The sequence below is a fragment of the Blastomyces gilchristii genome (assembly GCF_000003855.2).
Source record: "Blastomyces gilchristii SLH14081 genomic scaffold supercont1.11, whole genome shotgun sequence".
NCBI lineage: Eukaryota > Fungi > Ascomycota > Eurotiomycetes > Onygenales > Ajellomycetaceae > Blastomyces > Blastomyces gilchristii.
In genome coordinates, this window is record NW_003101672.1 from 613,038 (window position 1) to 633,889 (window position 20,852).

The following is a 20,852-nucleotide window of genomic DNA, read 5'->3' on the forward strand; positions in this document are numbered from 1 at the left end:
GTAAGTTATCTACGCTGGGTAATAATATTTATGGCTTTTGGATATCTGTGTTCGTTTGAATACGCCTATAAATATACTTGGGGAATTATTTTTACAAGAAGTAAAATCATATTGCATGGATAGAATAAACGCCCCCTGTCCTAATCCAGCTTCAGTATATCCTCATCCAATATCCCAAACAGTTTGCTTAATTCGCCAATAATCGTCATTATTTCGTTTCCTAACTGTCCCGTAACTAGAACTATAGAGGGTTCATAATTGTTACTAGGTTAGCAGCTTATATGGAGACTGCGCTCGAAGCACAAAAATGTGCTGGTAAAACGTACCATATGCATAGAGTAAAGCGTAGTCTTCATTAGTTGTCAACCTAGAGACCGTGGTATCTTGACGGAACCGGTGCAATCGCGCAAGGAGCCTGTCTCGCGAATGCTCTATTTCCGGTAGAGAGTCATTCAGAGGGTACTCGAGTTTCATGGAGGATGCGACCACTACGCCGCGCATTAGCCCCAGGTTGGAAATGAAAGGGGGGACAAAATGACAACAAAAAGTACAACATACCGGACAATAAATGACTTATTCGCGCAGAGAGCTGCATTCTCTGCGGTAGGGTATATGCGAGCATAGCCGCCTCGCCTTCCGAAGCTGTTAAGTTTTTCATAATCTCGAGATTCATGGCTTGGATGGCATCTAACATCCGTCGAGTTCGACTAAGGAGCGCTATATACGTAGCATCGGGAAAAGGGCCGCGTAATTCGAACTCTGACCGCGCCGAAGTATATAGTGTTTCTAGGCGGACCAGGAATCTCTGGAGCTCTAATTTCTCCCTAGGGGTGAAATATGCAATGGCGGACTTTCCATCAGTCATCGTCGACAGAGGTTCTCGTTTCCATATCACACTCATCCAGAGCCACAACAAACTTAGTCCATCCTTTAGCTTTCTCCGCGCGCTGATAGGCCAGATCAGCCGGGTGATAATGATCCCCCAGATAATTCCAGACAAGACAGATACGACACGATGGACAGCAATGTTAAGTACTATTGGCGTTGCTCCGCCCTCATCTTCGCCATTATCAACATCGTCTCTTGAGAGAGAGTAGGCATATAGAACAGTGAGGTTGTAAGTGAGCACAATGAAACGCCCCATCGGGCCCTGGCTTTTAACCAGAATAAGGTAGGCGGTGCCGAACGCCATGACCCAGCCGATGAATGCAAGAGCAAAAACGTTCCCGTTAGTAATTTTCCAAGCTATATACGCGCATATCGCTCCAAAAGTCGTTCCAAAAAACCTGGCAAATCCCGTTGTATTGGATGCGCCAATTGTCATAGAGCAAACAAGCATATAGGATAGCAAACCCCACTCCCCGCGCCAGTAAGAATAGAAAGGTCGCGTCGATGGCAAGAAAGCGGGGAGAGCGTACAGGGCCGCCCCGGCACCCACTTTGATGGAAAATTTTGTTTCGTCTCGTCGGAAGATACGCAATGCTTTCCATACTCTGTATCTCAGCTTGTCCCTCGCTGACAGGTTATCTGGCGGTTGCAGCGTGTCGTCTTTTCCTGGGACAAGGAAACTTTCGGCTGGAACATTTGGTTCCCCACGCTCTGCCGCTGACCCTATGCAATGTTACTATTTTATGTTAAAGCATCCATATTTAAAAGAATGAACTTACTTGAAACAGCAGTCCACTTATTGATATGATCAGGAGGCGTAGGGCGCCAAAATCTGAGCCAACCCCAGGACCTGCCGTTGGGGCGTTCATCGGTTTCTAATTGAAGCTCATCAAGCACTTCTAGGATTTCTTTGAGTTGCTCAGCAAATGCTTGGAGGGAGAAACTGAAATGACCACAACTTGCCGCAACCTCTTCAAGGTCAGCTTCCGTCTCAAGGGACTTGACCTTGACAAAATCTTTCTGTAAATATACCATATTCAATGCATCATTTCGCGCACTGTGATATAAATCTAGGGCTCGATCTAAGCTGGTGCGAAATTTACAGTTAACAGCAACTTTATATTCTGGGCCAGGGGTGTACGGAAGTTCTCCAAGAATTTCTGTCACCGTATATGCTAATGCACGCTATGGGAAAGAAAGAAAAGCAAATTAGTACGTAGCTGGGAAATTTCACAGCTGTCTTCGAGAAAATGGCCGGACAGTACATACCATTGAAGGGCCAAGGTGAACAATGAACTTCTCGAAAATATCCGCCGGAGTCAGTGGAAGAGAATGGGAGTGATTTCCTGGGCTAGATCCCAAGAGGGTCTCACCTAGATCTGTCGTTGGCCTGCCGCCGTGTGCTAGATCTCGAACAGGGATTGAGTTACTTGGTTCCTCGTTAAGAGACAGTGCAGCCGGTGAGAAAATCGAAGGGTGTAACCCGGAGCTAAAATAGGATGAGTATACGCCTTCTTGAATCGGGGTAACATGGGAATGTTGCTCTGATTGCTTTAAAAGGTCAAATTGAAGGGTGGCAGCGCTCTGAAGTCCTCCGATATTCTGGGTGATGTCCTGAATACACCGAACAAGCTTTTTTTCAAGGCGATATTCCCTTTCCGTCCCCGCAAAGTAGTGTTCGAACTTAGCCTCCTTTAGCCACTTATCAACCGCAACGTATGCCTTTTTGTTCCGGCTGGAAGCATTTTTGAACGAGTCCTTCTCAAGATGCTCTGCGGACCCTTGCAGGAAGCTCTCCATGATGATCGCTAGCATAGTGCCCAGCGAACCAGTAATCTCAACTAAATCTTTGCGAAGCTGGGTTCGTGCGGACACGGGGAAGAGTAGAAAACAAACCGCCATAGTCGCTATGACTCCCATCACAATAATTTTTAGAACCTGGAATATTTTAGCAAGGGACAAGTCGCCCTGTTGTACAGCTCCCTCCTTTGTCAAAACAGTAATGATAGCCAGAGACGCAAGAGAGCAGGCCACGTTTGCCAACGGATCAGCACGCCGAAGCTTTACCCATCCAATAAAGCCCAGTCCCCCTCCACAGAAAACGAGGAGGACGATCGCATGCCCAAGAGGGAGGAGACCAAGTTTGTCCTCAAAGAACACCGAAATGCCCATGCTAGTCACAGATATGAGGGTCGCATATGTAAATGCCAAGAAAGCATGTATCGTTGCTAATATCATGCTACCCCTCGTCCTCGCTGGGTGGAAGTATACCGTGATGGTTGCCACCATGTGTTTTCCATCCTGCCGCCCAAGGAAAGCCGCAAATACCGGTAAAAATGTCCCCAAGGTGCCAATCAAATAGGCGATGCTGCATTTAAGCACACCTCTGCCGGCTTCGGATGTAGTAAATAAGTACAGCGCATATATGAGACCTCTAAATCTTTCATGGAGTTTGCGCCAGAATGTCGCGGTTTTGGCGCTTGGAACCACTGCGCTCTGGCCGAGTAACGGTTCTCTTTCTCCCAGGTTATCATTTTCTCTGTCGGGCGATAAATTAATAAGGCCTCTGAGCCGTTGTCCAGTACTTGGGAGGATGAAGGAGGCTTGTTTGAGCTAGACGTGAAAGCTCCGTCAGCCAAGTAAATACACCAAACAATAAGCTTTTCAGGCGTTGATTAAAGCTATCAGAGAGCACAACTAATTAATTACCTTAGGTCTGAGGAAACGACCAGCCGTGGATGATGCCGGCGTCATCGCGTCTGGAAATTTACTGCATGGCTTGGTGAGCAGATGCGGTGGTGACATTGATGTCTCCCAAAGCTGGTTGCGCGAAAGTTGGAAGCTGGCAAGCCTTGATGTCAGACCTTTGCTTAAATAAATAAATACTGCCACACCAAACTGCGGTAAATACACGCTCTCTGTACATAACCAAAAAACATTCACATAAAATCAATAATGGTTAGAAACCGTAGTCAAATAAATATAATAGAATTAGAAACGTCATCAGTCTACGTATAATCATAAATAATTTCATTCAATGCTATGTGCTAAGCTGGTAACTACCATTACCTCTCATTTGAAGACCAACAAGAACAACCACCCCACAGGGTCTAACAGTCCATATTTAGTTATTTACTTAAGATCTTCCAGCTGCCATATTTTAACAGCGGCATCAGACCCAACCGATGCGATTTTGGTGCGGCTAGTGATCCAGGCCACCCCATTGACCCCTTCCTTATGAGCGTTGGGAGCCCGCAGCCAGTCCCCGGGACAAGCCAAGCTCCAGATAAAAATGTTTGTATCTAGACTTCCGCTCGCTAGATGGGTGCCCTCAGGATTCCAAGCGAGAGAGGTGATGCGTGCGGTATGCGCTGTCCATCGGTCTGTAACAATGCTGCCATCTGCTGTCTTGTAGACTAGCACGCGCCCACGTGAATCTCCCGCGGCTATCAAGGAACCATCTGGCGAGAAGGCGAGCGCAGTGATCGGGTTTCTTGAAGCTTTTATTTCCACCGAGGGGGATATTGTGTGGTTGTTAATAGAGCAGATTCGGACGGACGAGTCGTCGCATCCAATTGCGGCAGTGCTACCATGCGCAGCAACGACGTTGACAGGAGACGCCGCGCAAGCGAAATCACCTACTTTTGTTCCGTCTTTGAATATCTCAACGCCTTCTGAGTTTGCGACAAGAACCATGCTATTGGCAGCCGCAGCAGCGTTCTTCGGCTGGCTGGCAAGTTTGGTTGCGCTTCCGGTATATGTGCTTGTAGATACGTCCACAGAACGAATTGTGTCGTCCCAACCGACGCTGTATATACGGCCATTGCCTTCGCCCGTGGGTGCTAGGCCATTGACATAGTTAGGATGGCCCTCCCCATCAACTCGTTCTGCGGATCCCTGCGATACATCCCAGTTGTAAAGTTTGCCGTCAACGCTCCCGGTCCAAAGGGTTTCCTTATCGCCAATATCAAATCGAGCCATGGAGGTAATGCTCTTCTGAGGACCTTGGATAACGCGGGTTGGCCTCTCGCTACCTTCAGCTAGGTAGTTGAGGTTACCAGAGAGAGCCAGACTGATAATCAGGCCATCGCTTCTTCCGGAGGGCCAAACAACTCCAACCTGCTGATCCGGTATGCTCACGGACCCTTCCTCGCCCATCTTCCAATTCTGCACGACTTTCCCATGCTCCACGTCCCAAATCTTCACGGTCCGGTCCGCGCTGGCTGTGACAAATTTCCTCGAGTCCTGCGACCAGGAGACGCCCAATATACTGCCGGTGTGTTCCCCAGCGCCTATTTGAGTCTTGCTCTCCCCAGTTTTCCCATCGTAGAGCCAAATCCGTCGGTCTCCGCCGACACTGACGAGATTTGCGCCATCCGGGCTAAAGGCAAGTCCGTAGATGTAATTGAAATGATTTGAGCCATTGCTCGTGTTGAATTTGAATGGCGGGCCTTGGTAAAATATGACAGACTTGTCATCTCCGGCAGTGGCAGCGCGAATGGGTCGTTGTTGCCGAATGGATACGGAATTGACTCTCTGACTGTGGCCTGTAACTTCGCCAACTGAGTTGCCGCTATCTGCAGTGAAACAATGACCGAATCTCTGCTTTCCTTCGCCCACTGCTATGATCCGTTGCGAGTCTCCGTCCCATGCAAGGTCGTTGATACGACCGCTGACAATGAAGTATTCCCCTTTTGTAATGCCTTCCCCAACACAGTCCCATACCCTGACAGTGCCGCTCTCGTCGCCGCTTGCAACGTAATAGCCAGAAGGGGAAAACCGCGCAACTGTTGTTTCTGCTTTATGTTCCGTGTATTGTTTTGAGAGTGAGGGGTTGTCAATGGAGCGTAGGAAGATAGATTTGTTGGACTAGGTTTCACGACGAGTATCGCATATACACAGTCAGTTTTCAAAGCATAGGATTCTCAGAAAGTAAATGGCAAATGCGATTTCATCTGGTCCGAACGTACTGCGTAGGCTAAGCGTTCTCCTTTAGAGTCGCATGAGAGCTGTGTTGGCTGCCCTCGCGTGGTGGAGGGGCTCGGGGCCAAGATGACATCTAGAGAACATCAGCACCGCTGCCACCACCAAGTATATAAAACCGAGGTTTACCGTTTTTAATGGACATTCTGTAGGTATTAGGAGAATCTTATTGAATAATTTGCAATAGTTGTCAAACTTATGAACATTACTTCCAAGCCATAAAGAGTGGTTGATGGGGTACGTAGTTAAACTCTAGTGGGGTTCTTTAAATAAAACGAAATACTCCAGGGTTGCCCCGGCCGCAGCCACTATAGATACTATGTATGGTATAATAAGGCTGCATGTCGGAACTTCAGCTGCCCTTCGCAAGGAAATAAGACGACAGCGAATAGGAGATCCATGTAGAAAAGAATAAGAGAGACGGGTAAAAAATAATGGTAGTGAAATTTTATATCTACAAACACTATGATACAGAATATAATCAGTCCGTCTAAAGCAAAGGAGAACGCAAATCCAAATATCCCAACGCCTATTTTACATATGGAAGAAGGTTATGGGTTCATCCCCCGTTGTATCTTCGATCTCGCCTCCGCAGCAAGGATTTCAGGGTGTTTGTGAACGCTTGGCATCAGGCCCAAGCTTACAGCTCTGCGAATGGCTTTGGAGATCTTGCGCTGGTTGACTGGTCGCAGGCCAGTTTCGGAGGAGTGTCTGATGCGACCCATCTCGGTCATGTACTCGGACATGATAGCGAAATTCTAAACATTCGAGCAGGTAAAAAATGATTAGAAAATGATTAGGATATAACAAATGATATAGACAACATGGGGTCTGTGATATCGTTGTTTTTATGGCACGGAGGCATACATACCTTGTATAGGTGCAACGGGTTCAGAGACAAGGCATCGAACGCATCCGTCGACGGGCTCTTCTTCTTTTTCCACTTCATCATTTCTGCCGGACTCAGATCGTGCGGCGAGTATACATCACCACTCTCCCAGTAGCGCTTCTGCTGTCTTTCGAAAGCCCGGGCTCGTTGTTCTTGGATCGCTTGCTTCTCGAATCGCTCCCTCATGGACTGTTTCATCATCGATTCGCGTTGGCTTCTCTCTGCAAGCATTTAATTGTATTAGATGGCGTTTATGTTACATCTCCATACAGAAGCGCCCCAGATTGAATTGCTACATACCAGCAAATCGACTGTATAAAGAATTGGTAGAATTGCATCGTCGCTGGACCGCCGCCTGCACGAAGCTCGGGGTGCGTGAGGTCTGGTGGAGAAGGGAACATACTGAGCTGGTCTTAGAAGCCATTGTGCATTCCCAGATCCCACCCGGAAGCCAACGGGAGGGAAACAGAAATGGAGAGTGTGGAAGTCGTGGTGTTTAGTTCAATGTGTAGCTGAGTTGCGGTGGATGAAAAGAAATTGGACGATCATAAATATTTCGGTTGGTCGGATGCCAAGCCTTGACGGGGCGTTTTTGAAGGCGGACGTTTTTTTTATTTCTTTAGCAGCAGAGCGACAAAAACACCACATTGATATTGAGCCCACCGAGCATTGGACATTTATTTAAATTGTTATTCGATATCAGTGATAGCTCCAGAAGCAATGCAGGACTAGCTATTGACACCTGAATATTACTTTTGGAAAATATTTTCCAATCCCTTCCATTCCGCCAGCGGGGCAAACTGGCTGTTCTTGCGCGGTGCTTAGGGGCATGGATTAAATAAAATGTATATTTGGTGAGCTCATGCTCAAACAACTATTCTTGGGGTTGAGCTGACGTTGAATAATATGTCTATATAGACAGCTACAGTATCAATCAATCATGCGATCCTATCTCTCTCAAAGAACTTTTCGCGCAATCCTAAGAAACAAACCGTACTTTCACCTGCGATGCCGGCAACGGCTGGCGTTATCAGCTCCATCGTGTGCCGCCGAACGGCACTGCCTATATAAAATCCAGCGGAGGTATCTGTTCGGCTTCCCTACAGTTAGCCCGACGGATATTCAGTCCGGGGACAAGCAGGGCCAATCAGTGGATCATGGGGGCCTGGCAATAAGGCAGTTGGCGGAAGCTTTGGAGGAGAAATCTCAATCGACGCCAGACGCAATCGCGAAGGCATTTTCATCTTTCATTCAACATCGACTCGAAAATCCTACAATTTTAACAGCGGCGCAAGCAAAATTCTTGTTATGGGCGTGGGAATATTTGGACAGTGCCGTAAAAGAAAATCAATCGGCGGGTTTGGATCTGAGTATCGCGGAACCTGAAGACATCTTAAATGCCCTGTCGCGATCACAATGGGAACACCACGCCAATAATGACGTAGCCACCCTTGCAAAGTCAGCTTTCCGGAAGATGTGCTCCCAGCTTGAACAAGAAGCCGCCGCTGAACCATTTCCTAGCCAGGAGGTTCTGTACGCATATTTGCATATCCTAGCGGCCACCGGGGAGATCCGCGAAGCGCTACAAATAATTGACAATTACCGGTCATCTGCCCTCCGAAACGCAGGAATTGACCCTTGGATACCTGTGGCAAAGGGCGCTTTGAAAGCGGAACCAGGAGCTTTGAACAGAATCTTCCATCATATGACAACACATAGCATTCAACTAGACCAAAAGACCCAAGAGCTATTGACGGTGGCAGCTGCGAACGAGAGTGCGGGATTGGCATCTAAATATATCTACGAATACAAGACAAAGAACCCTTTCGAGCCTACTCTTGCTGCGACACTTGCCACTGCGAATGCTATGATTTGGCATGGCAAGGCCGGTTGGGCTAGAGACCTACTCACAGTTCCACGCCGGAATCCAACGCCGGAAGTCAGAGATGCAGTTTTGCTTCTAGCGGTCAGAAAAGGGCAAGAAGCAGATGTTGTTAACAAAAAACTGGTTGACCTGTGTAGCATAAATCCTGACTTGGGTTCGACCTTAACGATCGCTACTTTCAACAAGCTTTTGGAATTCAAGGTCCTCAAGCGCGAGTATAATGGCATTGACGAACTTATCTCACTTGCCAAGACATGGGGTCTAGAGCCAGATGCGTTTACGGGTATGTCGAGAGTTACTGCTCGCTTAGACGCTGGAGATGTTCCCGGCGCAATGTGTTTATGGGAGGAGCTTGATTTGGGCGAGCTGATTGAAGGGAAGGCTGTTACCTTGTGGAACATAATTATGAGACAACTTTGTCAGGCAGCGCAAGCTGATCCTGAAGACGAGACCGTCCTAGCTTTCATCGACAGGCTCTTGGAATCAGAATGCCGCCTTGAGGCTGCTACTCTGGAAGAACTGTGCCGAATGCTGCTCCTCCGACATGACCTAGAGGGCATCTCAGAGCTACTAAGGCCATTCGTCAGCTCCTGCAGCGTACCAGGGCTTTCACAGGTTCTAAAGCCGTTTGCACAATTTATTGCCGACCAAAAAGAGTCGGTCGAAACCGCCTGGGAGGTTCATGAGCTCCTGGCCCGTGCGGTCCCATACGCGCCCGTCGGGTTCTGGACGAATACCATGAAACAATTTTTCAAGCGCGGCCGTCCAGATCTGGCATGCCTTGCGTTTGGACATATGCGCAAGAAAGTAAACCCACAAGATCGACCTACAGCCCAAACGTACGCGATGTGTTTCCATGGCCTAGCTAAAACCGCTTATTCCGAAGGCATCTTCCTCGTGCACAACATGTTGAAGCTGGATGTCGAGGTGCAATGGACGAGAAGCTTACTGCACAAACTTATGGCTGCATATACTGCATGCGGAGATCCTGAGCAGGCAATGGAGTTCTTCAGGCATATTCTGCATTCGGTGGAAGGCCCCTCTTACTATTCTATTACGCTATTTTTCCGGGCATGCGCGACCTATCGCAAGGGACTGCAGGAGGCAACCCAGATGGTGGAGAAGTTGAAATCGCTCAATCTCCCCCTGAACAGGAGGACTTATAATAACTATATCCGTGTGTTGAGTGCCCATGGCGAACTTGAGCGTGCTTCAGAGGCTATCAGTGCTATGCGCGCAGAAACCGGAGAGAGCCCTACCGTTGCTACGTACGTGTTGCTAATCCGCTCCCCCCCCAACTTCCCCCTAACCCCCGTCTTCCCCTCACTATGACCAAAGTAGTAGCCTTTAACTAACCAAGACCCATCCCTCCTTATCTCCCACTGCAGTATCGGGCTCCTCTACAACGGCCTCCCTAACCAGAAATGGCGCGACCAAGCCGAGTCGTGGGCTAGGATAGCCTATCCAGATCTCTGGACCGAACTTGAAAAGTTACCCGCAACCGTCGACGAGGATGGAATTCGCTCCTTTGACCTTGCCGATCGGGATGGAGATGGAAACTCCCAAGACTGGGCGGGAGAATGATCATTGAGAAATAGTTTTCCTTACTTAGCCAGGAGGAGAGTGCGTGCAGCGGAAACTTAAAATCGATGGCGAACGTAACAGGGGCCGCAGTTAAGAGGATGCTTCGACCATGAGGTGTTGATAACGGACCTATGGCACCTGATGACGTTCCTCTGATTAGTTGCGATATGTATAGTACATATATTGTACTTTGGGTTTTTTTTTTTCCAACGCCAAGTGACCGGCGAGCAATGTGTGTGTGTGTACTACATATTCTTCGATGTACTGTACATCGTATGTTTGGAACCCATTTCGATTGGAAATTGGGCAGTTTCCGTTTATCCACTTGCTTTTATACATGTACATACATTACCTATATAACTGTATAATTTTGCTTTTCTAATATATAAAAAGCGACGGTGGGTTGAACTGCGTACGAACAATATTACCCAGTATCCTCATTGCGGTAGACATACCTCCTCTCTAAGAAAAATCAATATCACAGACTATAACATCTAAAAGTATTGCCACTTTTAATGAGGGATTTCACATCTCTGATGAATTTAGATGTCAAGCCTGGAAACATTATCACCTCTGTTAGAACTGGTGTCGTAAGGAAGAAACGACTTTTCTGGCTGAATGGTGAAAGAAGCACCGGAGTCGACTGGGATCATCCGCTATATATACATTTAGCTGAACTACACAAGAGGGAAAGAGAAGAAAAAAAATCTTTACACAGAAGCTTCAACCGAGACGGACTCCTTTCATTCATCAACTTGAATTGATAGTGTTGAACAATTGAAGCAACAGGGGTGCTGTATAAAATTGAAGAACGCGGTCGATGGCCTTTATTGTTGTTTGAGCTGTCTGTGATGGGGATAAATAAACCCTTACTGGGTAGATGGAAAGGGATGCAGATGCGGACGCTCTCTAGGGATGTTATTGACATGCACGGACGGGGACCAGAAGCGCGAGGGATATCAGGTGTAAAGGCGAGAACACGGGTGAAAAAAATCAATTGAAGACGACTGATTTTGACTTTCAATTTTTTCTTTTTTCTTTTATCTTTTTCGTATTGTTTTGTTTTTGTTTTGGGCGTTCTAAGACCGGGAAAAGAAAACACACGCAAAAAACACCCATCCATCGTAAAATAAAATCTCACATTGCTTGGATTCCCGACAAGGCATTACAACAAGAAAAGAGGGCGAGAGATTTGTGGAAAAGGGGGTCGGAAAAAAGGAAGAGGGAAAAGAAGGAGAAACCCTCTCAACAAAATCGCAATGTTAATTTAGCCTTGCTACCTCATTATCAATTTCCCCCCCGTCTCAGTTAACGTCAAACATTTATTGAAGTTTATTTCCCACGTATTTTTTCTTCCCCTTCTTGCATAATAATGTGACTCTTATCATATGCTTTCGGGAGTGTTTGGACTAAGTTCGGACGGGTCATAGCATAGGTAGAGGGTTTTACTTTTCATTTATCGATAAATGCGGCGCGGGACGAAAGATGCGATTTGCTAAGAGGGGGAGGACGAGAGAAGGGTTCACCGGTACTAAATAAACGGAATTGATTAGTTTTCTTGTCTTGTTTCCCCATGGTTGCATGTGCCCTTTCTCAGTCCCATTTGCTTCCACGGAATTGCGCTCTTGTCCGCAACGGATTGTGGTATCCTATTGCCAATTGCTATCTTGCCGGACGAAGGGTCTGTGAGGGTGCATATATATATTTCCAGAATCAATAATTACCTTGACGAAGCCAATATCGGCGGCCTTCTCACGGAAGCACTACAACCCAGAAAGAGAAAACGTTAGCGACTTGAATTCCCAGTGCCGCGCCGCAACGCTTCTCAATATAAACTGAGGCGAAGCTATTGAATTGGAGTGTGTATTAGTTTTCGCTTACCTGACGGCAGACAATCAGACCATACTTGCGGATGAGACCGGCCTTGTGTGCGCAGACGCGGCTATATTATGTCGAAGAAATTTGCATAAATCAGTGAAACAGCTTCCAAAAATCCAAATCTGACATTTCTTCTCCCCGGTCCCCCACATTCCCCTCTCTTCCTGTATTTCCATCATCTCCAAATCACTTTCTCCTTTTTCCGTCATATAAAGTCTACCCCTCCGAAGAAGCCTATTCCGAACCTCTTTTCCCGATCTCCTACTATCACTATTCCTCGGGGAGCGAAAAAGTGCATGGGTGATATATGCTTACCACTGGCGGCTTCCCTTGCCATAGGTCCTGGGACGACTGTAGTAAACGGAATCGTGCGTCATCTTGAGAAGATCGTGGAGGGATGGAGGGGATTGCTGGTCTTGTCGGGGTCGGAGTCGGTATGTATCGTCGTCGGGCGTTGTCGAGAAGTGCAAGCGGTGGAGATAATTTTGATCGCGATTCTGTGTGTCCTTCGGCACGGCGGATTATGTAATGCTCCAGGCTGGGAGCTTTAAACCGGATTAAGAATGGCCACTGGGTTGCATCACGTGATTATACTCCTGACTGGAACTTGCAAGCAGAAAGATTAAAAAGAGCTTCCAATTGGAGGCAACAGCGTGTGTTCGGATAGTCTGCTGAAGAATTGGAACATGATGCTGGAATACAGTATTTCTAGAATAAAAGGCTATTATAAAATCTAATGGCAGGTTGACTCTCTTCCTTCATTGTTATGATATTCTTCACAGGCCCTTTGCGGAGTTAGGGTTTAAGCCCTAAGTCTGGATCGGGGAATCGCCCAAAGCGGAAAACAGCTATTTCCTGTTTCCCTCATTTCTTCACTTGCTCAGGTCCATCTCCATTCTCTACAACGTTTCCAGACGAGTCTCTATTATGCAGCATAGTTCGCAAGCACATTTCGTTAGACGGCTCAAGAGTTCTGCAGAGAATGCTGAGGCTAAGGCATATTACTCATTTGGTTTTTGGGCGCGAGTGGCCATCGTCAACATGCGCTTCCAGCTTGAGCTCTGAAAATACACCGGGGGGGGGGGGGGGGCATCGAAACCTGCGCCGTTCTCCCACCAACCGATTGATTACCTGCCTGACATCTAGCAAGATGCCGTAACATGTTGGGAGTCCTTTCACTGCTTGATAGAACTTGCGTGTTTCAGTGCAACAGGCTCTGGATGTTGCCGCCAGGGGAGCTCATTATTTTTAATATTCATTTCCTAGGGAAAGGGATATCTTAATGATGACAGATTAATTGAATCTGATCCCGCTTGAGGAACTATCATCACGGGTTGCAGTATTGGTAGCCCCATCTCAGTCATCAGAACGGGTTACATATTGGCGGCATTGGGGCAGGTTTTCTTTGCAATTGGATATCAGATAACTCAGCCACCATAAGTTAACTTTAGTTTATAATAAGTTGAAAGGTGTTAGAAGGAAGGATTCATGTTCAGTGTGTATTATTATATATACTACTATATATAAATAATCTAGCTAGCGGTACGGTACGGCCTTTTTGAGTGTTGTTGATTTGCTTCTCTCCAACCGCTGAGGTTCGGCGGGAAAAAGATGGACATGGGCTTTGCTCAATCAAAAATCAAATCTTCCCCCTTCCAACCCCTCGCCAACTTCAACCTCTTTCTAATATTCCCCCCAACCCTCTCGCACTTCTTTGCTTCCATCTCTCAGGATCCAAAGTCGCGAACATTTGAATTATTGCTATCTATCAAATTCGTGATAATCCCAACATTTTCTTTGCATCAAAACCAGCTCAAGGTGAGCGGCGCGTTTCTCCTCTTGTTATGGTCAATGTTTATCATGTTGCTTTGATTGCGCCGCCTCATCCCAGTCTCACAAATCGGTTGAACTCCATCAACCGCTGCCAGAGGCGCGCTCTGCCTAGCTAGCATCTTTTTTTTTTTTTTTTTTTTTTTTTTTTTTTTTTTTTTTTTTTTTTTTTCCATTACCCGCGAAAGGTTTGAAAATTCATTTCCGGTTCAAAAGCAAGGGGTGATTCTGCTTTCTCGCGGCTGTCGTCCCTACGCGATCATCTATAAAGCTCAGCGACGCGTAGATTTACCGCTACAAATCACTTCCTTGTTGTTTCCCCCCCCTCAAAGGCTCCGAAATGTTGTGAAAAATATATTAACAGGTGTCAAAAGCTTTAACTTGCTGCTTCCCCCATTATTATACCAATAACTATCATATCATTATTTGATAACCGCCAAGTTTTAACTCAACAGAGTCACGTCTCCGCCCAGCGCGAGCAAAAACAACTCACCGAAACCACCCCAGTCCCCCATCCCAACCGTCAAATCCAATCTCAAACCAAGAAACAAAATAAAAAATAATTACAATGGCAGTCACCCGCGGCGCAACCGGCAACGCGCGCCCCCGCATCATCGAACCGATCTCCACCTCCCCAGCCTCAAAGAAACGTCGTGCCAGCACCACCTCAAAGCCCAAGGCAGGCAAGGGCGAGCCAAAACAGAGCTCTAGCTCGGGCGCATCCAGCAAACGCGGGCCCAAACCTAAAGCATCGGCTGCAGCGGGCGTCACCAAGAAAGTTGCTAAGAGTGCAGCTGCAAAGACCAAGGGCGCGGGGAAGCCTGGCAGGAAACCAAAGGGGGTCGTAGCAAAGAGAGGGCCAAAGGCGAATAGCAAGGGTACTGCTGCGAGCGCGGCTGCTGAGTTGGCTGTATCTGATGCTGCCATGGCTCGTCCCGCGACTGCGCCGGCTGTGGCTGAAGTGACTGCAAACTAGAAGGGCTGATTGGGGAGGGAAGGGATCCGTTTGTGTGTATTATCTGTCTGAGCGCGGGAAGTTGATGATGTATGGATTCTTCTTTGTTGGGGAGGGAGGGTTGTATGTAATGGATCTGCTGGACTCATCTGGAATTTCTAGTTTTGCGTCTGTCCTTGCGCTTTTCTCATTTGATGTGTTGATGTGTTGATTTTTATTTTATTTCCCCCCCCCCCCTCCGTGCTTCCGAGAATAATTTATGGTTTTCTCTCTTTTATTGAAGCCTCTACTATCTACTTTTTATGACAAGTGCATCCAAAAACCACTGTGCTTTCTCACTTCCCACGGTTCCATATGTTTTGTTTTCCATTATTCGGCGTTTTGTCGTCCCCTTTTTTTTTTTTTTTTTTTTAAACAACAAACTGTACTCCGTATATTGTCAACTGTACTATCGAAGGAAAAGCGCGCAAGAAGAGGTTATCGCATGGGAAATGGGAAATGTGTGTCTCGCCAGACCGAATATTATCTTCTTCTTCTTCACAATATCCCCTACGCCTCAATGCTTAAACCTCCATACTTGAACTCCATTACCTCCCAATTGAAGTCGGTCTGTCTGTCTTCCTCGTTCTTCTTTTTCTATCTCCTCCCCCTTTTCTCCCACCTCACCTCACCCTACCCTGCCCTACCTCACTCGCACAAGCTATCTATGAGATGATAACCCACGCTTTATGTCTAGACTCGACCCCCCCCCCCCCCCCCCCTTTCCCCCCGCGGGTCATCACGCCCATATCACCATATCACACTCCATCAACCAACCCAATTTATACCGGGGACATGAGCCTCCTTTTCATGGGGGAGACGAGGGGGGAATAAACATACATTTAAGATTACATTAAGATGGACGGGGATACTTGCGGCCTTATATACGTTATATATATATACAACGAACAACGACGGCAAGATGAAGATACCGAGCAGTTCAAAGAAAGGGGAGGGGGGGAGGGGGGGAGGGGGGGAGGGGGGGGATAGTATCCATTAACTAGTTGTTTTGAACATCATCGCAATATCGTGCAATCTTTGCCTCCAGAAAGAAATAATAATAATCATAATAATAATAATAATAATCTAGAGCAAGCACCTTCTGCTTTTCTCCCGCGGAAAATGAAAATCGCTGGCTGGACGCTAGACGGAACTCTAGGGGTATGTATATACGTACTGTTTACGTATTGTACATGGTACATGTACGGCATCTAGCGGGCCCCGCCGTCGTCTACAAAACCCAGGAACCGGGAGGAGAGGAGAAAGACATCATGAGAGATACGGAGTAGGAGGTGAGTGTTGATGGAAAAGATTTGTTGTAGATTGGAGATGACGAGTAAACTAGTAACAACAATATTACGACGACGGGAGGATTGTGGCAAAATGGGGGAATACCACAACCAAAAAGGTAGGCTAGGTGTCTTGTTAGGGGGAGAAAAATGGCAGGGAGAGAGAGAGAGAGAGGTAAATGGTAAATAGGTATTCAGATATATACATGTGTACAATGCATGGTGAGGAAAGAAAAGAGTGATTTTGAGATATATATGCGATAATCATGTGTAGATTCCTGGGATTTATGGCATGAGAAGTTAAAAAGAAAACAGAACAAAAATAAAAATAAAACATTTGTTAAAACAATTATGAAATTCATTATTAACCCATGTACGGAGTAGTTAGTCTTTTCTTTTCTTTTCTTTTCTTTTTTTTTTTTTTGCTCGATTTGTTTTGATCGGGGAATCTTGTTTTCTTGTTCTGCTTTTTTGATTTGGATTTTGTTTTGATGTAGGGGGTAGGGGGTAGGGGGTAGGGGGTAGGGGGTAGGGAGGGATAGCGAGTATTATTATTAATAGAGCATTTTTCTTGTCTTTTTTTTTTCTTATTTTTTTTTCTTTTTGTTTTTTGCCATTTAAATCCCGGTGTAGATATGCGGTGCAGCGCAAGACAGTCATCACTCCCCATTCTCTTGATCTTTCTTCTTTTTGGGGGGGGTTGTCAGAATAGATTAAAATCATTTCTGTCGATCTATGAGCTTCGCGGTTCTCTTGGACATGCTATATATGAGACAGTTTGTTAGTTTGTGTCTGTGGCTGCGCATGCATGTGATTTGAAAGAAAAAAGGTGAAGAGCTGTTGTTGAGGAAATACGTACAAATCGAAGAAAGAAAACTGGCTCGGGCTGCTGCCGTACTCGTAGACGAAGCGGCTGGCAAGGTAGCTGCCGAAGATGGAGCGGAGGTAGTTGGATGGGACCTAATTGAGTTTGGGGTGTTAGACATGAAATTTCGTCACACACCCTATGGGTGGACTCGGGAAATATGGGGGAGAATAACTAAAAATTGAAAAAGAAGAAGAAAGAAGAAGACTCACCCTCTCCAAAATCGTCTCCAGTCCAATCTTCTCCAACAAAAGCTTCGGCAACGCATCCCGCAGCACATCCTCTCTCAAAACCGTATTATCCCACAGCTCCGTCTCCTGCAACTCCTCATCCAGCTTCGTAATCGCAAGACTAAGCTTATCACTGATCATACTGCGCGGCATCCCAGTCTCCTCATGCTCGCGCCAGATGGCCTCGAACTCCAAGCGCGCGTTGCGCTGGATGGTCTCCTGGACCTCGCGCACGTACGCGTCGTAGAATGGCGGGATGGTCCCGTCCTCGCGCACGCACATGTGATCCTCGAAGCCCTTGTCGTCGAAGGATAGGGAGGCGAGGACCTCGAGGGATGAAGAGGTGACGCCACCCTTGTTGACGGAGGCGTCTTTGAAGAGGACGCAGCCGGCTTTTTCCAGGCGGATCTTGCTATCCTGGGTTAGGAAGAGGTTGGCGCCCTCGACAATGTAGGGGATAACGGCTTTGCCGTTCTCGATCAGTTTGCTGACGTTGCTGAGGTCAATGGACTCCGGGCGCCCGCCGCAGGGGACGAAGATGTCAAAGGCCCGCCCACCGCGGAGGTGGAAGGTGTTGCGGAAGACGGTGCCGTTGTGGACGACTTCGCCGTCCGGGAGGGTTACGTTGGTCTCGTCGACGAGAACACGGTAGCCCTCAGGGGATAGCTTGGATGCATCATAGTGGACAATCATGGCGCGCTTCTTGGCTAGTCTGACGAGCTCGTCGCGGTCGAGGCCCTGCGGGTCGACCAGGACGCCAGACCCATCGACGATGGCGCAGTACTTCTCGTTCCCGAGGAGGATTTCGTTGGAGCCGAGGTCGCCATCGGGTCCGCCGGTTTGCATTTTGCGGACTGTGGATGGGTCGATGCCTGTCTTGCGGTAGATGCCGAGCACGTACTGGCGGACGGATAAGGTGGTCATACCATATCTGTCATGGGGGATACCGCCGAGTTTGGGGCTCTTGCCTGTAAAGAAGGACTTCCACCAGGGGGCACCCCGCTTTCGCGCATGGTGAGTTGCCCAGTCGACCAGCTCAGCAGTGTTCTCATCAGGACCCATGAAGAGGATCTCATCCTGTCCGTGGCGGTCGACGATGGGGTCTTTGATACCAGGGCTGGCGGGCGGGAGGAGCAGGTCGAGGATACTGTCGATGTATTTCTCAAAGGCCACTCTCGCCTTGTCCTGATGGTTGACGTCGAGCAGGATAACACCCTTGGCGCCGCCTTCGGGGATATCCTTGTTCTTCCGCTGCTGGGTATTGGCCAGGTTGTAATTTTCATCAAATAGCGAGCGGGCATTGATGGCATAGGCTTCCTTGTCACGACTCTTGACTATCCGGATACCGCCACGGGAGATATCGCGGAAACGGAGATGGAAGCCGCGGAACTCAGAGCTAATGATAAGGAACATTCCGTACAGGCGCTGGGGGTATTCGTGTTCGGGCAGGAAATCCGCGTTGAGACGGAAACTGAGAGCGACTTTGGTTGGGGTGTAGAAGTTAGTCTTGAGAACCGCAGCGTTGAAGACACGGAACGAGTTCATGACCATCTCGTCATTCTCGCTGACCACGGTTTTGGAGATCAGCTCGTCGAGGCGGTCGTGGTCCAGGGGCTCATCTACCTGCAGACGCAAGTAGCTGAGCGTGGGGAGGAAGTCATCGGGCACTCCCTCAACCATCTGAACGTAATGCGTTGTGGCGAAATCAAGGTACAGCTTGTGGATGAGTTGGGGGTATTTGTTGATGATCTCAAGGATATAGTCTGAGGTGAAGGTTTCGGTACGAAGTCTCTTCTTGATCTTTGAAAGGAGCTCAGCGTGTGAGCTATTGCTCGAATCGAGGAGGGCGGTTAGGGAGGTGTATTCGGATCCCAGGCGGTTCAGGAACTGCTGCACGAACACCCATACGCAGTGGGCGTAGATAGTTTCTTGTAAGCTAAGACGGCCACTGGCGAAATGGCTCTGGAACTTGTTTTGAGGAATGCAGTACAGCAAGGAGATCTCCTTCATGATCTGATGGATCGCAGCTTCGATGGGTGGGTATTTCCCGGAGATTTCTGCGCCTTCCATGGGTTTCAGGTAGAGAGAGACTACAGTGATACCATTGGAGAAGTTCTCTAGGTACTTCCGCGAGCTTGTAAGGCGGTAGTAGTGGTAGAGGTCAGACAGGGCGCTGAACATGCCCATAGCGGAACCCTGGCGGTACGCGATCACCAGTCTCTTTTCACGGCTGCCTTCAATCTCAAACATCTCAATGACAGGGCCAGATCTAGCCACAGCATTGATAATGATCTCCTGGTAGATGGCCTTTGTGTTGGCGGTAGCCTTTTGCAAGAAGCGCTTCTCACCCACAATTTCAATATTCGTCTCCTCCGGGTCCGGATGCGGCTCGCTGAAGTGACACTTGTAGACGAAGTAGCAACGCAGCTGCTGCTCATGGTTATCTGGAAGGGAGCTGGCGGAACGGAAAGTTTCCACACGATAGGCGTTCTTCGGGGTGGAGCCATTGATGTATTTCTCGTCGATGCGCTGTTCATACCGCGGCCCGTCGATGGCGCTTATTCCAGGCTTGCTAGTGTCGATGTAGACAGCGTGGTCGGCAGCCTCCTTATCCAACCTGATCTCCAGACGCTTAATCATCACGGGCATATGCGGCCACCTTGGCGGCGTAGAGGGAGAGGATATGGCTGACGATGGCGTCGACGTCTCGGTTTGAAGTACATGTCGTCGATGCCAAGCATGTTGTAGAACCAGTTGTTTCCGACGAGACGAATTCGATCGGGATGAATCCCTTCTCCTCGAGCTGGTCCATAACTATTTATAATTGTAAATGCTTTAGCCAACTGTCATAGCTGTCAAAGAAACCTATGGCATTCACTGAATGAATAAACGAATAGCAAGTAAATAAAATAAACTCACCAGCCTCCATCTGCTTCTTCTTCCCCTCAAACTTCGCCGCAACATACCCCGGCCCTTCCTCCGACAACACGCGGTGCGTGCCGCCTGGAATACCCAGATGCGTAGGCTGGGGCGACGGTTGACCGCCCGGAGTGCGGATGACCTTATCATACTGCATGTGAACCACGGAATGTCTCTGGAAGCCGGCGGTGACGGTGCCCGCGCCAGAGTACTCCTGGTAGGAGAGAGGATTTGTCGCTGAGATCTGAATGATGGACTCATCGTATAAGGCGGTCTGCATGTGACTTTAGACCTCAGATTATGGCGTCGATTATGCGGGGAGATCATAGATAGGAATGGTGTATTTAAGATTCTTATAAGCTGTGACTATCTCAAGTTCAGAGATACTTTGAAGGTTCAGAGCCTTATTCTTCTAAACAGTGTATAATTGTGAGAAAGTTTCTTTATCATAGATCTCATAATTACATTTTGATAGAAACTCAGTTTTCTTAGGATATAAAGACATATAATTGAGAATATCTTCATCATTATATTATAATATCCACTTCTTCTATTATATAGTCAGAGAAATCAGCTTCATAACTGCCTAACATCAGAATTGGATGTATTAGAGAGAGA

The 20,852-nt window shown here is 47.7% G+C and overlaps 7 protein-coding genes across 8 annotated transcripts; 2 read left to right on the forward strand and 5 right to left on the reverse strand.

Moving 5' to 3' along the window:
* Position 1: 1 nt before the first annotated feature.
* BDBG_05407 (uncharacterized protein) lies at positions 2-3,740 on the reverse strand. The gene is made up of 6 exons (XM_002623853.2): positions 3,598-3,740; positions 2,158-3,501; positions 1,668-2,073; positions 559-1,611; positions 327-488; positions 2-241 (listed from the first exon to the last, which is right to left on the reverse strand). Exons 1-6 carry the CDS (start codon positions 3,691-3,693, stop codon positions 141-143), a joined length of 3,162 nt encoding a protein of 1,053 aa, XP_002623899.2. The 5' UTR covers positions 3,694-3,740; the 3' UTR covers positions 2-140.
* Positions 3,741-3,802: 62 nt separating this feature from the next.
* On the reverse strand, positions 3,803-6,122 carry BDBG_05408 (actin cortical patch component). The gene is made up of 3 exons (XM_031722131.1): positions 6,001-6,122; positions 5,859-5,947; positions 3,803-5,757 (listed from the first exon to the last, which is right to left on the reverse strand). Exons 1-3 carry the CDS (start codon positions 6,014-6,016, stop codon positions 4,021-4,023), a joined length of 1,842 nt encoding a protein of 613 aa, XP_031578947.1. The 5' UTR covers positions 6,017-6,122; the 3' UTR covers positions 3,803-4,020.
* Positions 6,123-6,292: 170 nt separating this feature from the next.
* On the reverse strand, positions 6,293-7,505 carry BDBG_05409 (mitochondrial 37S ribosomal protein RSM18). The gene is made up of 3 exons (XM_002623855.2): positions 7,061-7,505; positions 6,743-6,981; positions 6,293-6,629 (listed from the first exon to the last, which is right to left on the reverse strand). The coding sequence occupies exons 1-3, from the start codon at positions 7,182-7,184 to the stop codon at positions 6,423-6,425; spliced, it is 570 nt and encodes a 189-aa protein (XP_002623901.1). The 5' UTR covers positions 7,185-7,505; the 3' UTR covers positions 6,293-6,422.
* On the forward strand, positions 7,318-10,737 carry BDBG_05410. Of its 2 annotated transcripts, none has more exons than XM_031722132.1 (3): positions 7,318-7,614; positions 7,679-9,913; positions 10,034-10,737. In XM_031722132.1, the coding sequence occupies exons 2-3, from the start codon at positions 7,701-7,703 to the stop codon at positions 10,227-10,229; spliced, it is 2,409 nt and encodes an 802-aa protein (XP_031578948.1). In that variant the 5' UTR covers positions 7,318-7,614; positions 7,679-7,700; the 3' UTR covers positions 10,230-10,737. The 2 variants fall into 2 exon arrangements, with proteins under 2 accessions (XP_031578948.1, XP_031578949.1); XM_031722133.1 differs by having other exon boundaries at positions 7,352-7,605; positions 10,034-10,702.
* A 1,014-nt stretch (positions 10,738-11,751) lies between these two features.
* On the reverse strand, positions 11,752-12,484 carry BDBG_05411 (40S ribosomal protein S29; the record flags this gene model as incomplete). The annotated part of the gene is made up of 4 exons (XM_002623857.2): positions 11,752-11,760; positions 11,954-11,992; positions 12,111-12,171; positions 12,423-12,484. 4 exons carry the CDS (start codon positions 12,482-12,484, stop codon positions 11,752-11,754), a joined length of 171 nt encoding a protein of 56 aa, XP_002623903.1.
* Positions 12,485-13,174: 690 nt separating this feature from the next.
* Positions 13,175-15,161, forward strand: BDBG_05412 (uncharacterized protein). Its single transcript, XM_002623858.2, has 2 exons — positions 13,175-13,925; positions 14,312-15,161. The coding sequence occupies exon 2, from the start codon at positions 14,506-14,508 to the stop codon at positions 14,911-14,913; it is 408 nt and encodes a 135-aa protein (XP_002623904.1). The 5' UTR covers positions 13,175-13,925; positions 14,312-14,505; the 3' UTR covers positions 14,914-15,161.
* Positions 15,162-16,939: 1,778 nt separating this feature from the next.
* Positions 16,940-20,514, reverse strand: BDBG_05413 (NAD-specific glutamate dehydrogenase; the record flags this gene model as incomplete). The annotated part of the gene is made up of 5 exons (XM_031722134.1): positions 16,940-16,982; positions 17,080-17,180; positions 17,298-20,129; positions 20,160-20,167; positions 20,235-20,514. 5 exons carry the CDS (start codon positions 20,512-20,514, stop codon positions 16,940-16,942), a joined length of 3,264 nt encoding a protein of 1,087 aa, XP_031578950.1.
* Positions 20,515-20,852: the final 338 nt, after the last annotated feature.

Excerpts from the sequence above, each read along its gene's own strand:
- BDBG_05407 (XM_002623853.2), bottom strand. The coding sequence starts at position 3,693 with ATGTCACCACCGCATCTGCTCACCAAGCCATGCAGTAAATTTCCAGAC. Across the intron at positions 2,074-2,157 it reads TTCACCTTGGCCCTTCAATG|CGTGCATTAGCATATACGGT; the intron begins GTATGTACTGTC and ends TCTTTCCCATAG. Across the intron at positions 1,612-1,667 it reads TAAGTGGACTGCTGTTTCAA|GGTCAGCGGCAGAGCGTGGG; the intron begins GTAAGTTCATTC and ends AACATTGCATAG.
- BDBG_05408 (XM_031722131.1), bottom strand. Across the intron at positions 5,758-5,858 it reads GAGAACGCTTAGCCTACGCA|TCCAACAAATCTATCTTCCT; the intron begins GTACGTTCGGAC and ends CGTGAAACCTAG.
- BDBG_05409 (XM_002623855.2), bottom strand. The coding sequence starts at position 7,184 with ATGGCTTCTAAGACCAGCTCAGTATGTTCCCTTCTCCACCAGACCTCA. Across the intron at positions 6,982-7,060 it reads TTTATACAGTCGATTTGCTG|AGAGAAGCCAACGCGAATCG; the intron begins GTATGTAGCAAT and ends AAATGCTTGCAG. Across the intron at positions 6,630-6,742 it reads ACCCGTTGCACCTATACAAG|AATTTCGCTATCATGTCCGA; the intron begins GTATGTATGCCT and ends TCGAATGTTTAG.
- BDBG_05410 (XM_031722132.1), top strand. The coding sequence starts at position 7,701 with ATGCGATCCTATCTCTCTCAAAGAACTTTTCGCGCAATCCTAAGAAAC. Across the intron at positions 9,914-10,033 it reads GAGAGCCCTACCGTTGCTAC|TATCGGGCTCCTCTACAACG; the intron begins GTACGTGTTGCT and ends CTCCCACTGCAG.
- BDBG_05412 (XM_002623858.2), top strand. The coding sequence starts at position 14,506 with ATGGCAGTCACCCGCGGCGCAACCGGCAACGCGCGCCCCCGCATCATC.